Source organism: Monodelphis domestica, chromosome 1, assembly GCF_027887165.1.
Source record: "Monodelphis domestica isolate mMonDom1 chromosome 1, mMonDom1.pri, whole genome shotgun sequence".
Taxonomy (NCBI): Eukaryota; Metazoa; Chordata; class Mammalia; order Didelphimorphia; family Didelphidae; genus Monodelphis; species Monodelphis domestica.
Window position 1 is genome coordinate 339796608 of NC_077227.1, and position 16408 is coordinate 339813015.

General features: G+C 39.0%; 3 protein-coding genes across 3 annotated transcripts; all 3 read left to right on the forward strand.

Moving 5' to 3' along the window:
* The first annotated feature begins 9 nt into the window (after positions 1 to 9).
* Positions 10 to 5331, forward strand: LOC100027236 (protocadherin beta-15). Its single transcript, XM_007474414.3, is given in 7 exon segments — positions 10 to 15; positions 1445 to 1763; positions 1766 to 1942; positions 1945 to 2482; positions 2484 to 2738; positions 2740 to 3152; positions 3155 to 5331. Coding segments are annotated over 7 exon segments (2085 nt in total). The 3' UTR covers positions 3532 to 5331.
* Positions 5332 to 6249: 918 nt separating this feature from the next.
* On the forward strand, positions 6250 to 9596 carry LOC100027257 (protocadherin beta-16). The gene has a single exon (XM_001377563.4). The coding sequence runs from the start codon at positions 6250 to 6252 to the stop codon at positions 8638 to 8640; it is 2391 nt and encodes a 796-aa protein (XP_001377600.1). The 3' UTR covers positions 8641 to 9596.
* Positions 9596 to 15705, forward strand: LOC130458202 (protocadherin beta-16-like). The gene has a single exon (XM_056821623.1). The coding sequence runs from the start codon at positions 9969 to 9971 to the stop codon at positions 12339 to 12341; it is 2373 nt and encodes a 790-aa protein (XP_056677601.1). The 5' UTR covers positions 9596 to 9968; the 3' UTR covers positions 12342 to 15705.
* The last annotated feature ends 703 nt before the right edge of the window (positions 15706 to 16408 follow it).

Genomic DNA, 16408 nt, shown 5'->3' on the forward strand with positions numbered 1-16408 from the left:
CTTGGAAAAATGAAAGTAAGTTTGCTTAATCTCCATTTAGGTCAAATTAAGTAAAAGAACTAAAATTTTCTGCACACAGCAAAATTATCATCCTTAGTAAAATTTTCACCTTCACCATGCATTCAGTTCTCATGCACATATGGATGCTCTCTATCTATGTTTTATTAATGCATATTAGCTATTCATTTTAGGAAAAATCACTCCGTAAATGGACAACTCTCTACTTTATTTTTTAATCCTTGCCTTCTCTTAGAATCAATACTAAGGTTCCAAGGCAAAGAATTTGTAAATAGATGCTATAGGTCTGATTTATGGCTACAGGAATTGTTCTCAACAATGAGCTACCAGAAAATACATGGGGAAATGTAATTAAATAGATTTATTAAATGAAAAGATATTATAAAATCCAAGAAAGTAAATAAGGAATTGAATTGATTATCTCAAGAAATAAAACCAGTTTGATTGAAATATATTATTCCTATAATTACAAATCTGATCCTTTTCTTTTTGAACACAACATGACGCTTCTAATACTCTAACATAATGTTAGGTAAGTCATTTTCCTTCTTTTGGTTTCAATTTTACCACTTGTAAAATAAAGAATTATATCTCAATGAGGATTCATGCAACCCTAATATTTTATGATTTTATGATGATTAATTTAATTGTATTAAGATATACTGGGCCTGAATTCAAGAATTGGCATGTGTTCCAAAAGAGTAAGTTACAAGGTAAATATCATCTAGGCTATTTATGGAAACTAATGAAAACTAAACAAATAGGGATGGTTGAGAATATAACCTTCTTGTAGACCACATGATCTGGGTGTCACAAAATTTTTGCTTCCCATAATTACAAAAATTATGAAATACAGTGAAAACATTTTGATATTGAGGCGAAATCATTGACTACAGATGTAAGCTTTGGCTTTTTTAAGGTTAACAGCCATTGTATCTATGAACAGTCCCTGATGAGAGTGAATAATGTTTTCTCTATCCTTTATTAATAGTTATGTAGGGAAGATAAAATCATTTCCTTCTTTTTCATAAGTTCCATAACTAAGGTGGATTATAAACAACTAGGTAAAGGCATGTATAGCATACAGAACTTATCAGGATGACTTGATTTTGAATCCAAACTCAGACACTTATTGGCTGTTTGACTCTGGACAAGTCTTCTGATCTCTCTAGGCAGCAGTGTCCTCATCTTTAAAATATAGCATCCACCTCACAAGGTTATAAAGTTAACTGAGTACACATATATAAAACCGCTGCATACAAACAATATCGATTATTATTATAATGTTTTTACCTAAAAAAAGGGTATTTTCTTATTGAAACGGATTTAAAGGGTAATTTGCCAGTAAGGACGCATGGTGGCGCTGTAGACTAAGAAGGCGTTAGTACTAGACACTCCCTGGAAAGGAACGTTTTCTAAGAGGTAGCTGGGGCTAAAGAAATATTTGTCTTTGCTATCTTGGCGTACATATAAACCCATCACAGTCATTTCGACCAAGAAACCAGATTTGGTTGTTCGAGCAATTTTTCTATTATTTCCCCAATCGCAACAATGGAGACTGCGCCAACGGAAAATTCTGCGGAACAGGCAAGTGGTATTTCTTATTGTTGTTTTATTCCTGTCTGAGGCGGTTTCGAAGCCAGGGAGGTACTCCGTGGCAGAGGAAACGGAAAATGGTTCCATTGTGACTAATGCTGCAAAAATCATAGGACTAGAGGTTGGGGAGTTGTCCTCCCGAGGGGCCCGGTGATCTCTGAGGATAAGACTCAATATTTGCAGCTTAAGCGTGACACCGGGGATCTTCTGATTAAAAAGAAGCTGGACCTAGAAGAACTGTGTGGCCCTGTCGAGCCCTGTGTGCCACCTTTCCAGATCTTACTGGAAAATCCTTTTCAGTTTTTCCGGGCTGAACTGCGGATAGAAGACATAATGACCGTTCACCCACGTTCCCAGAATATGAGATACTCCTGAAAATATCAGAAAGCACTGCGCCAAGGGCTGTATTTCCACTAAAGATCGCCCATGATTTGGACGTTGGAATAAACAGTTTCCAGAACTATACCATCAGCCGCAACCCCTGTTTCTTTGTCCGCACTCGCACACGCAGTGATGGAAGAAAGTACCTGGAACTGGTGTTAGACAAAATGTTGGATAGGGAGGAGCAGCCTGAGATCACTTTAACTCTCACAGCAGTAGACGGAGGGATTTCACCCAGATTCGGGACTGTTCAAGTCCGGATCTTGGTTATGGACATCAATAGTAATGTCCGGGTCTTCGATCACGCCCATTATATGGCTCAAATACCAGAGAACAGCTCCATGGGCTCTCTAGTTGCTACAGTGTCTGCTCAAGATTTAGACACAGGGATCTACAGAGAGATATCCTACACTATATTCCAAGCTTCAGATGCAGTTAGTCGAACTTTTGAAGTAGACTCCATCTCAGGAGTGATTCGACTCAAAAAAACTCGATTTCGAGACAATTCAGTAATATGAGGTGGATATTGAAGCAATCGATGGCGGAGGTCTTTCTGGGAAATGCACTGTTGTGGTTCAAGTAACGGATTTGAACGACAATTTTCTGGAATTGACTGTGACTTCACTTACCAGCAACATCCCAGAGAACTCTTCTGAGACTGTGGTAGCTATTTACAGAATCCGAGATCCAGACTCTATCTAGGAAGATCTCCCTTTCTCCCTGAAACCAACTTTTAAGAACTTTCACACTGGTCACAAAGGGAACGCTGGACAGAGAGAGTAGAGCTCAATATAACATTACTGCTACCATCACGGATTTAGGGTCCCCGAGGCTCAAAACCGAGCACTACATCACGGTATTCATCTCCGATATCAATGACAATCCCCCAGTATTTACTCAGACAGTCTATACATTCTATCTCAGAGAGAACAACAGCCCTGCCCTCCATATTGGAAACGTCAGTACAGTTGACAGGGATGCAGGAACCAATGTCACCTATTCGCTGCAGCCTACAGAGTCTGAAGACTTTCCCCTCTTCTCCTATATCTCCATCAACTCAAACAATGGGCATCTCTATGCTCTGAGATCCATGGATTATGAAACCATCCAAGCTTTCCAGTTCACTGTGAGGGCTGATAATGGTGGCTCCCCTTCTCTGAGAAGGTTGTGGTCCTTGATGAAAACGATAATTCTCCTTTTGTACTCTATCCTCTGCAGAATGCTACTGGTCCCTGTAATGACCTTGTTCCCAAAGCAGCAGAGCCTGGTTACCTGGTAACCAAGGTGGTGGCTGTAGATAGGGACTCAGGACAAAATTCTTGGCTTTCCTACCAGCTGCTCAAGGCCACAGACCCAGGACTCTTCAATGTGTGGGCTCATAATGGAGAAGTTCGTATAGCAAGACCTATCAGGGACAGAATCACAATCAAGCAGAGGCTTCTGGTTCTGGTGAAGGACAATGGAAAGCCACCTCTGTCCACAGCAGCCACATTGAATGTAGTCCTGCTGGACGGATTCTCTGAGTCACATATTTAGCTCCCAGATACAAACAAGGAGCAAGTCCACACTGACTCCCTCACTGTCTACTTGGTAATTTCTTTAGTTTCAGTCTCATTCCTCTTTCTGGTTTCCATTTTCCTTTTCATAGCTGTTTGTCTATGGAAAAGGAAGAGAAATTCAGCAAGTAGAGTTTGCTTGGAGACCAATGGTCCCTATCCAGATGACTTAATGGATGTCAGTGGAGCAGGAACTCTTTCCCAAAGTTATGAGTATGAGGTGTATCTAGCCAATGGCATGAGAAAGGGAGATTTCAAGTTCCTGAAGCCTATCATTCCTAGACTCCAAGTTCAGAACACTTCAAGAGACCTAGAAGAAGCCCCAACCTTTAGGAGTAGCTCTGGTTTCAGTTATAGCTATGAAGTAATGACAATGTATATGTGATTATTTATTTGCTCTGGACATTGCCCCAGTAGTCCTTTATTCCTTGGATTATTAGAGAGTTATTGAATTTGCTAATCTTTGAAACTGTTTGACTTCTGCAGATTGGGCATTGCAGTTATTTGGATACTCATGCATTGCCTTCATTTATATTATCATTTTGAAGTCAGAGGATAGAATTTTTTGTTTGATTTTGATTTGTAAAATAGTGGTTTGTGTTTGATCCTTAACCCACACTGAGCCCCTAAGAATACTCTGTTTTTTCTAACTTGTATCTCCCTAACCTAAACCTTTATAGAAAAAATGAAGATGAGTATAATGTGCATGCTAAATTCTCTTGAGTTATCAGGACTTAGGAAAATCTTTTTTACTGTTCGTACTTCAAATTTTCATATTCTCTTTCCATGGTGCTTTAATATAAGTAAATGCAGTGCTTTGCTCTACAAAGATTTTTTTTACAAAAGGTCATTTCCCCCCTAAGGTTTAAAAGTTTCTCTGGGCAAATAACTATATATCCACTTCTGCATGACATTTTAGAAATAAAATTATCATATGCTTGGTTAAAAAATAATGCCATACATCAACTGAAATAATTGTTAATACAAGAAACAGATATGTATTTAAGCAACCTAGAAAATTTTCATCAAATATTTTAAAGAGGGTTTTTATGTGGATAGCTCATACCAAAAAAATGCTTGGAATATCCATTAGAAATCTTTAGAGGTACGCCTATTAAATATTTTTAATATTTAATTTGTGCTTTGGGAATTTTATATAATGATCATTTCCCAATACACCCCCTCTCCTGCCTGAAGAACAACCCTTTATTACAGATAAAAACAGTTAATGAAAAGAAACCATAACAATGACTTTAATTCAACCCCTCTCTACTGAGATGAGGGAATTGTGCTTCATCATGTACTCTAGAGACAATCTGGTTGCTGCATTTAATTTAATTCTAATGTCTCTTAGTGCTGTTTTCACTTAAGTTCTTAATACTAATTTGTGTCTTTAAATGTTGTTTTCATTTAAGTCCTTGTAGTTCCTGTTTATATTATTGCCTTTGTTCTCTTTCCTTTGCATCAGTTCATTCTTGTCTTCACGTGTTTCTGATTTTCACCTCCCTTTATTTTTTCTTACAGTTTAATACTATTCATTGCATTAATATACCACAATTTGTTGTTAGTCAGTGAATGCTTTCTTTGCTTCTGCAAAATTGGTTTTGCTATGAATATTTTGGCATATATGGGACCTTTGTTTAGATTAGATCCAAGTTTCATATATAGAAATATACAGATGCCTTTGATTATTCCCAATACTCAAAGTATATTAACAAAGTGACTGGGAAAATAGGAATTGGTTTGATTAAAAAAATAAATGTAATTTTCTGAGTCCTCAGATTATCTGTGTATTTTCCTTCTCTCAGGACTATTTCAGTGTGTCAGGACAATTTTCTTAAACTAGAACTTAGTAGTAAATTAAGCGCCCCCCCCCTCCATGATACAACCTAAAACAGTTTTGTCCAAATATATTCTGAAAATTTGCTGTAGAGTTTAAATACTATGTTTGTCTCCCCTGAACCTATGTGCATGTGCAAATTCCTCTAACTTGTGTTGAAAGTGGTTAACATGATTTTATGATGTTCTTTCTCTAATGCTACACTTAAATTTTTTCTTTTTCTCCTTTTTTCTTCTCACTCTCATTCTCTTTGACTCTCTCTCTCTCTCTCTCTCTCTCTCTCTCTCTCTCTCTCTCTCTCTCTCTCTCTCTCTCTCTCTCTCACTCTCTCTCTCTCTCACACCCACACACACCCACACACACATCCACAACCAAGGAATACATACACAACCAGGCGACTGATGGGTCTTATCTTTTCTCCGCGTCAGTCTATAGAGCCCTTTCCAACTCCCGTATACCATAAGACAATGAACCTTAATATCGTGGATAGCAAAGCACACTCTATAAGTTTTGGGTAACAACGGTTGCAATAATCAAATATTTTGACATACTTTGCAAAACAAAACGAAAACACCATCACAGTTTCAACTTTTAGAAGCGGCACTTGATGGCGCTGCAGGCTAAGGAGGAGACTATGGCTCTGCCTACGAGATTCTTACAACTGTGAAACAGACTGGGAGACTGAAACAGCGGCAAGGGTGGGGATGGCATTAGCTGGAGCTGAGAAAGAATACAAGCCTGGGCCCTTTGCTGCTCACCGGCAGGATTAGAACCTGGTTAATGTGAGTTGCAGAATCTGGTTCTTATTTGAGGCGGAACTGGGTGATTAAAGCTGAAAAGGAGGCAAACCAAGGAACAATGGAACCCGAAAGGAAAGCGATTCCACTGCAGAGGCAAGTCTTCTTTCTTTTTTTTTTGCTATGGGTGTCTGAGGCCGGTGGTGACCTGGGAAGGTTTACAGTGGCGGAGGAGACTGAGAGCGGCTCCTTTGTGACGAATGTAGCAATGGCCCTGGGGTTACAGTTAGGGGATCTGTCAGCCAGAGGGGCCCGAATCGCTTCCAAAGGAAATAAGCAGCATTTACAGCTAAATCGAGAAACTGGAGATCTGAACCTTAAGGAAAAATTGGACCGGGAGGAGTTGTGCGGCTCCACAGAGCCCTGTCTGCTGCCTTTTCAAATCTTACTGGAAAACCCTTTAAAGATAGTTCGGGCTGAACTGAGAGTGGAAGACATTAATGACCATTCGCCCGTGTTCCTAGAATCGGAGATGCTCTTGAGAATCCCCGAAAATAGTATTCCGGGTTCTGTCTTGCCTCTGAAAAACGCAGAAGATTTAGACGTAGGACCTAACGCTGTACAGAACTATACCCTCAGCCCTAACTACCATTTCCACCTTCAGACTCACAGCCGAGGAGAAGGCAGGAAATTCCCAGAGCTGGTGTTAAGCAAAGCCCTGGACCGTGAGGAGCAGGCAGAGTTTATACTAATCCTCACGGCAGTAGATGGTGGATCCCCGCCCAGGTCTGGGACAGCTCGCGTCCGCATTGTGGTTGTGGACATTAATGATAATGCTCCTTTATTTGTTCAACCTCGATATGAGGTTCAGGTCCCAGAGAACAATTCCATTGGCTTCCTGGTTGTCACCGTCTCTGCTAGAGACTTGGACGCTGGAAATTACGGAGAGATACTATATTCCCTTTTTCATAGTTCTGAAGAAATTAGCAAAACTTTTGAAATAAATCCCATCTCAGGAGATATTAGACTCAGAAAAAAACTAGATTTTGAGACAATTCAACGGTATGAGATAGATGTTGAAGGAACTGATGGCGGTGGCCTTTCTGGGAAATGTACTGTAATTATTCAGGTGACAGATCTGAACGACAATGCCCCTGAACTGGCTATGTCGTCACTTACCAGTCCCATTCCAGAGAATGCACCTGAGATGGTGGTGGCTGTTTTCAGTATTTCAGATTTGGATTCAGGAGAAAATGGAAGGCTGGTTTGCTCCATTCAGGAAGATATCCCCTTTACCCTGCAACCTTCCATAGAAAATTTTTATACCTTGATAACAGAAGGAGGGCTGGATAGAGAAAGTAAGGCCCAATATAACATCATGATTACTGTCATGGATTTGGGGTTTCCGAGGCTCCAAACAGTTCATAATATCACAGTGTTTATCTCAGACGTCAATGACAACCCACCAGTATTTACTCAGACAGCATATATATTCTACCTGGAGGAGAACAATACTCCTGCCTCACACCTGGGCAATGTCAGTGCCAATGACAGGGACTCTGGGACTAATGCCAAGGTAACCTATTCATTGCAGCCTTCCAAGTCTGAAAATCTGTCCCTCTCTTCCTATATCTCCATCAATTCAGACAATGGACATCTCTATGCTCTGAGATCCTTGGATTATGAAGCCATCCAAACTTTTCAGTTCATTGTAAAGGCAACTGATGGAGGGTCCCCAGCCCTGAGCAGTCAGACTTTGGTTCAAGTTGTGGTCCTGGATGAGAATGACAACTCACCCTTTGTGCTATATCCTTTGCAAAATGGTACAGCTCCCTGCAATGACCTGGTGCCCAGGACAGCAGAGCCAGGTTACCTGGTCACCAAAGTGGTAGCTGTGGATGGAGACTCAGGACAGAATTCCTGGCTTTCCTACCAACTTCTCAAGGCCACAGACCCAGGACTCTTCACCATATGGGCCCATAATGGGGAAGTTCATACAGTGAGGCCCATCAGTGACAGAGATGCCATCAAACAGAGGCTCCTGATATTGGTTAAGGACAATGGGCAACCACCTCTGTCCACAGCAGCCACACTAAATGTGCTCCTGGTGGATGGATTCTCTGAGCCATATGTAAAACGCCAAGAATCTATCAAAGAATCAACCCAGATTGATTCTCTCACTCTTTACTTGATCATTTCTTTGGCTTCTGTCTCTTTTCTCTTCCTGATCTCTGCCATCCTGTTCACTGTACTACACCTATGGAAAAAGAAAAGAGATTCTTCAGACATGGGCCACCTTAGAGCCAGTGCCCCCTTCCCAAGTCGTTTAGTAGATATCAATAGCACTGGGACCCTGTCCCATAGCTACCAGTATGAGGTGTGTCTGGCCAATGATTCTGGAACCAATGAATTTAAGTTTTTGAAGCCAATTATTCCCAGCCTCCATGCTCACCATGATGGGAAAGATTCAGAGGAAAATCCTACCTTCAGGAATAGCTTAGATTTCAGTTAGGGGTGAAAATTTCCCCTAATAGATATTAATTCTACCAAGACTACTTCTTTTTTTCTCTGTTCTGAATGAGACTTTAAATAAATGTTAGATCTGAACTAAATTTAAAATTTTAAATGCTGATTTATCTAATTTATCCATTTGTTTCCCCAAATTTAAATGTTCTTTCCCACATTGATTGAGCATGTCCTTCAGAATATGTCCTTCCATTGCATTACTTGTAAAATATTTTGCAGTTAGTATTCTTTAAAGTCTACTTCTCCTATCTATAGTCAAATTTACCCTCAAATAAAGTACATTTTGAACAGTTAGTGAGCATGTTATAAGGCTACACAGTTTCTTTCTAGGTCCTTTTACTAACCTTTGAATGAGTTAAATTATGTACAGCTTAAAAAATTTAAATCCCATTAGTTTTGTAGTCATTTTATAAGGTAATTATTTTCACTTGTATTATGTCCCCTGAGGTAGAAGATGTTCAGGAGGTTGGGGTGGGAGGGGTTCTTCCCTTTCCCCCCCCCTAGAACTTCTTAAGTCATTCTTTTCTCAATGTAATTATTTTATCTGATTCTCTGACAAATTTACTATATTTACCAAGTGAGAAAATGAGAACCATATCTCCTTTCCTCTCAATCTACCATTGAAAGAATCACATACTGGAAGGATAACTCCATCAAACCCAGAAAAGTATCCTCAGCAGTTTCAACAGTCTCGTGTGCTTTATAAAATATTTCCTGTCCCTCTAAAGTTTTAGGTAGTTGATTCCACGTTCCTTTGGAAGTCACTGAGTAACACAAGCAGATAAAAAATTACAATCATACCTGTGGAATTATGGTTATTTTGTAGTATAAAATAAGGGGAGGTGTTGGACTATTCTATGGATTGTTATTTTCCTTTAAATTTAACGTTATTTTTCCTATTACTTCTCTGCTCTTAAAATTATTTTATGCTTATCAAAGAAACTGTGTGTAGTTGAATTTGTTTACATCTCCTAAAACATACTGAGAACATCCATTTCTCAGTTTTTAACTGGATTGAGCAATCTTTGCATTATTTGATTGAAACACTTGGTGGCGCTGTCGGCCACGGAGAGGAAAGGAAAATTCCAGGTCAAATCATTCAGTCCCCTAGTCTGCATTCCTTTCTGAAAAGCAGTCGGATCTGGAAGGCTCTTTCTGGCTCTTCCTAAATATTAGCCTCTGCTACTGGAAACGTTGCAGCTAGAATCCGAGCAGTGGACTCTGGTGCTCATTCCTCAGTATTTCCTATTTGGAGCCACCACAACAGCAACGCTGTCTTTAGTGATCATTTGGGGTGGAGAACAGGAGTCAGTCATGGCGCTCCCACCGCGGGAAATGACCAGGCAAGTTTTCTTTGTCTATACTTTTCTATTTGGGGGGTTCCGCGTGGTTGGTGAAAGCATTCGCTATTCTGTAGCTGAAGAAATACCGATCGGTTCTTTCGTGGCTAATTTTGCCAAGGACCTGGGGATGGATGTGAAAGTGCTGTCTTCCCGGCAGGCTCGACTAGTTGCAGACGGTCTCAGGGAACATTTTCTATTGGACTTGAAAACAGGGGAACTGGTCACAAAGGATAGAATAGACCGGGAAGTAATATGTGCCCAGATAGACGAGTGCATGGTCCATTTTGAATTATTGCTGCAAAATCCATTGAAGTTCTTCCGGGCTGAGGTGGCCATTTCTGATGTCAATGATCACTCGCCTCAGTTTCCAGAGGATAAGTTCATTTTAAAGATCCCTGAATCGACTACCATTGGGACTTGCTTCCCATTAGAAAGTGCCCAGGATTTAGACGCGGGGAATAATACTCTCCAGAACTACACGCTCACTCCATCAAATGAATTCTTCGTTTTACATACCTGGGAGCGCAGTGATGGCAGCAAGTATCCGGAGATGCTCTTGGCAAAGTCTTTGGATCGGGAGGAGCAGCCGGAATTCGAGTTCTTGCTCACCGCCGTTGATGGTGGAATCCCACCCCGAACCGGGACTGCCAGCATCCGCATCATTGTCCTGGACGCAAATGACAACGCCCCAGTGTTCTCTCAGTCTCTGTACCGAGCTACTGTGGCAGAAAACAGTCCAGCAGGTTCTGTAGTGAGCACCATATTTGCAGCTGACTCAGATCAGGGTAGTAATGGAGAAGTGACTTACTCGTTCAGTCAAAATGCTGGTAAAAGTCATCGTGCTTTCCATATTGACCCTCTGACGGGAGAAATTAGAATCTCCAAACCCCTGGACTTTGAAACGACTGAATATTATGAACTGAGTGTTCGAGCAACTGATGGAGGAGGGCTATCCTCTCACTGCAAAGTCCTCGTGGAGGTGATGGACGTGAATGACAACCCTCCTGAGGTGACAGTGACTTCTATTTCTACCCTTCTCCCTGAAGACTCCTTAACTGGAACAGTGGTGGCCCTTTTTAGCATCCGTGACCGGGACTCTGGGGACCACGGGAGAACAACTTGCTCCATTCCCAATGACATCCCCTTCACCCTAAAACCGACTTTCAGCAATTACTATGAACTAGTGACAGATGCAGCCTTGGATCGAGAAAGGGTTTCTAGCTACAATGTAACAGTCACTGCTATAGACTTGGGGTCTCCTCCTCTTTCAGCTTCGGAGACTGTCACAGTGCAAATATTAGATATCAACGATAACCTCCCTCTCTTCAACCAATCTTCCTACACTATGTATGTAACTGAAAACAACAGCCCTTCCCTGATGATTGGAGGTGTGAACGCTACTGATTCAGATTCAGGGCAGAATGCTAAAGTGACTTATTCTATCTGGCCTGAAAACAAAAGCTCTCTCTTTTCATCCCCATTAATTTCCATCAATTCAGAAAATGGTCAGGTATACATTCTGAAGACCCTTGATTATGAAGAAATCAAAGACTTCAAAGTGACTGTGAAAGCATCAGATTCAGGGTCCCCTTCCTTGAGCACCAATGTCACAATATATGTTGTCATTGTGGATGAAAATGACAATGCTCCAGTTATTTTATATCCTATGCGGAACTACTCTGCTTCCTACAGTGAACTGGTCCCCAGAGCAGCTGAAGAAGGTTACTTGGTTACTAAAGTGGTGGCAGTAGATAAAGACTCCGGTCAGAATTCCTGGCTTTCCTACCAATTGCTCAAGGCCACAGACCCTGAGTTGTTCATTGTGTGGTCCCATAATGGAGAAGTTCGAACTGCCAGGTCCATCAGTGACAGAGATGCTATCAAGCAAAAGCTCATTATCCTTGTGAGAGACAATGGCAGCCCTATGCTCTCTACTCCTGCAGCTCTAGACCTTCTTCTTGTAGATGGCTTTTCAGAATCCCACATACATATTCCAGATTCCATTGAAGAAGAAAAGTATGATGGCACATTAACTATGTATTTAATTATTTCATTGACTTTAATATCCTTTCTCTTTCTAGTGTCCATCACAATCTTCATAGTTATCAAGGTATATAAGAGGAAACAGTTAAAAAAGAGATCCCATTATCATTTTGGTGATGCCAATAGTTTTCCGAGAAGTTTGGCAGATATTACTGGCACAGGGACTCTCTTTCAGACATATAAATATGACATGTGTTTAGCATCTGGTTCTGATAATAGTGAATTCAAATTCCTCAAACCTATTAACCCTAGCTTCCCACCTCAACTGGAGAACAACGAAATATTCCCCAAAGGAAATTAAAATGCCTTCCAAGATTGATATAGAGGAGAAAGGAAAATAATGAGAGTTTATATTGCTTTATGTGTTTTCCAGAGTCAGATGGGGAAGACTGTGTGACAATTTCCATAGTATAAGCTTGTCCCCACATGGCCTATATATCTTTGTTATGATTACTATTGATTAGGGATTCTCTTTTTTGAAAGCATGTTTTACTTTTGTGGAGCTATTTCCTAAATGTATAATTTAAAATGTTTCTTTTAGATTCTAACATACCTAATGAGTAATTTTTGGAAGTATAATATGGGATCATATCTAGTCATCAGTCAAATAATGAGTGTTTAGATGCTTTAACTTAAATGTACTACACAGAATGCCAAGAATAAATCACAGAAAAGTTTTGCATTGAGAAAGGGAAAAAAGAAACGTTGAGAATAAATGTATCAGTAATGCTTCTTTTGGCTCAGTCTAGAATAATTGTCTTGTATTTTATGTTTTTTAAGAGCTGGAAGATATTTGAAGGAATGATTGTGGTTTTAAATATTAATGTTATCCTAAAGATTTTATTTCCAATGTGCTGCATTGGTTCTTATATATTATTAATTGCATTTCTAGAGAAAAAAATTTGGAAGGCCCTCCAAAAAAGAAGTGAGGGTTAATGAATATAATGAAGCAGAACTTTCCTCATCATTCCTAGTAGTGATATTAAGAAAAATATCAATAAGATGATAATACAATTTATATCAGTCTCACAAATTCTCTAACACAAGAACAATTTTCAATTCTTTTCTTTCATTCCACATCATTACCATGTGCTATTTGTTTTGTAATGCAATATTTTTGTGAGTTGTTTCTTTTTCTAATATCAGAGATGTAACACAGTCACATCATGTATAGGGTACTACAAGATTCTCCCAATCAACCTTCCTACCTGTCCTCTTTTGAGTTTACTCTAGCAACTTATTCTATGCATGCCTGAAACAATCATCTTCAAGTATAGATGAAATTCCCATTCTTGAAGTCTGATTTGCCTTCTAGTTACTCTGCAAATCAAATTAAAATTGTGTGATTTTTTTTTTGGGGGGGGGAACAGAAGAGAAAACAAGAAAAATAGTTACTGTGGCTAAACTAATTTGCTTATGTATGGCTTAATGATGAATCCATATATAATAGAGTCATATCATTTATAAAAAAAAAAAAACATGTTTAGGCACTTCTTTAGTAAATTCCACTGTGCTTGCCACTAAAGAAGACACAAAGGCAAACATGATAAAGCCTCTACCCTTAAGTAACCGATAGTTTAGTAGGGGTGAATAATATACACATTTATGACTATATTAAGTAATACAAACAGTATGATAAGATCAAAGTTTCAAAGCTGGAAGGGTCCTCATAGGTAATTTCATCCAACTTCTTCATTTTACAGATGAGGAAACTGAAACCTGGAGAGGTAAAGTGACTCCCAAAGACATTCATAAAAGAAGTAAAAAGAAGTTTAGAGATCTAATTAGAGGATAATCCATAAAAAACTGTAATGGCAAATCAAACATAAATTTTTAGCTGATTTGATCTTATTTTTATTTTTTAAGTATTTTACTTTCCCTCAGTTACTTGTAAAAATATTTTTAATATTCCAAATTCTCTCACACCTTTTCTTCCTCCCTCTCTCCTTATTAAGATATTTATTTCATTTAATTGGCATGAGAATTTGATTTTACTCCTCTTCCAACAGACATCTTAACTCCTATTCCTCATCACTTGTTATTCCACTCATTCTACATCTAAAACACCACAGCACCATATTGTGGAATATCATTGTTTATTATCTTTTACAACTCATGGCTTTTCCTTTTTAAAAACTCTGAAACTCAAATAGATGGATCTGCACATTGCTCCTTCTAACAATCTTCAAGAACCAAGCCAGGAAGCTCACTACATCTACAAAGGTGGGGACAAGGGAGAAATGATACTGGAAATGGAGGATATCAGTGTTACCTTAAAACCTAATCCACCATCTGCAGCATTGGACAAAGAAATAGCCTTTGTCTTCTAGATTAGCAATGTTCCAATTGTCTTATTTTTCATTTAAATACATACCCTACCCGACTTCCTCCAAGTCCTCCTTTAGTACATTTTGGACCCAATTGAAGTCTGTGGCTTTTTCATCCATTTTTTGCGCGTGTGTGCCCTCCATTACTAGCTTTCTATTCAGTCTTTCTTGCTGCTGCTCTTAGTGGTTTCTAAATGATTTTTGGCTGATTTTGTGACCAGCAACTCCTATATTTCTCAGAATATAATTTTCTTAATACTTGCATGTATGCCTTTCTAACTCTAATTGGTTCTATCTGTATTTGTCTATAATTTGTTTATGCATTTTATTATTTTTTATGTTTCATTGATGCTCTTTTTAAAAAAATCCTGTCACTTCCTAATTATTTGCAATGGCCAACCAGCAACCATTGCACAAAAGGAATTCCTAGTGGGTAATAACTTGAGGAGGAGAAAGAAGTCGGGAGAAAGGGTTAATAAATTGAGAGACACACAGATTAATTGTTATGTAAGGAACAGCGCTTGTTCCTTTAATATCTTCCCTTGTAGGGTATTCAGTGAAGGGAGATATGAATAACCAAGAACAGGTGGGATGGAGAATTCCTAGATAGGAATAGAAATCAGGTGTGAGAATAGAAATCAGGTGAAGACAGAGTGTGTTTGGCAGAGATGGAAGGCTAACCACCTGATGCCAGAACGTCAGCTAGAGGTTAGGTGAGAGGGGAATAAAAGAACAAAGAAAGAAGATCTTTAGAGATCACAGTGGGGCTCCAGAGAAGGAGCATTCCTATGGCAAGAAGTGGGAGGCACATAATGCATATGCAACAACACATAGTGGATCGCCATTGGTTTAAATGTAAATTACAATAAGTTCCAGGGTGGATAACTTTAGCCCAGGAAAGACAAAGAAGCCTGGATTCTCGCCAGAATGTTGAGAATGGTGAGAACAAAGGTCATGTGGCCAAGTGAGACCTTCACTGCTCATGCACAGATCTGTCCATGCATCTCTTAGTACAATTCCCATACATCAAACATATACCTTATACATACACATGTGTGGACTGTTACATTATTCCTCATCTTTACTCTGTAAACTTGCTCATTGTAACATTCCAATCAAAGGAAATCTGCACATTAGCTGTCTAAAAATGTATTCTTCATTCTTTGCCAAGAGGGAGTAAGCAAGCTTCACCAACAGTTCTCTAAAGTACTGACAATTGGCCACTGTATTGTTACAAATTCTAAAGTCTTTCTGTGTTGTTTTGCTTTACTCTGTTTTTGGTCAGCATGTGAATTGTTTACCTGGTTCTGCTCAGTTCAATAAAACATTTCCATTTTAGTATCAGTTAATGTTCTTACTTTGCTGAAGTGACTCTATTTGGTGACATTATTTATATTTGTCTGAATGGAAGCAGAGGAAAAATAATTAGCAAAATATAACGAGGCAGCAAATGACCTGAATTTCACATCTGAGCTCAATAATTTGCTATTTGTGTGATACTGGGCATTACTTTACTTCATGGAACCTCAATTTATGCATTTATAAAGTGAGGAGATAAAGCCAGTTGATATGCTTCTAGCTCCAAATCTGTGGAGAATCTTATAATCCTATCAAAGAGTATAATGTAGTATAGATTATGGCTTTTGAATAGTATAACTTCTCTGTCTTGAAGAACAAAATATCTTTTCTTCTAAACATAATGTAAGTATAAATACTATTTGCCACCTATTTTAGGGACTAATTCCTTTAATGTAGTTCACAAACTTCAAAAGACAACCCAAACTATATATTCAATGATTACCTGACTCCCTAATCAGACTCCCCAATTCAATGATTACCTGACTCCCCAAACCTTCTATTCTACTAGACTGCTACAGTAAACAATGTTGTTTCAGGAGAATGAATGTCATTCAAGTTTGTGTCAGATCTAATATTTGAATAAATTATAATATTTTAAAATATTTAATATATACCTACTTAATATGAGATCCCCTTCACATAGTGAATGCCAGATGTGAAGGTAGGAAAACCTTTTCTTCAA

Excerpts from the sequence above, each read along its gene's own strand:
- LOC130458202 (XM_056821623.1), top strand. The coding sequence starts at position 9,969 with ATGGCGCTCCCACCGCGGGAAATGACCAGGCAAGTTTTCTTTGTCTAT.
- LOC100027257 (XM_001377563.4), top strand. The coding sequence starts at position 6,250 with ATGGAACCCGAAAGGAAAGCGATTCCACTGCAGAGGCAAGTCTTCTTT.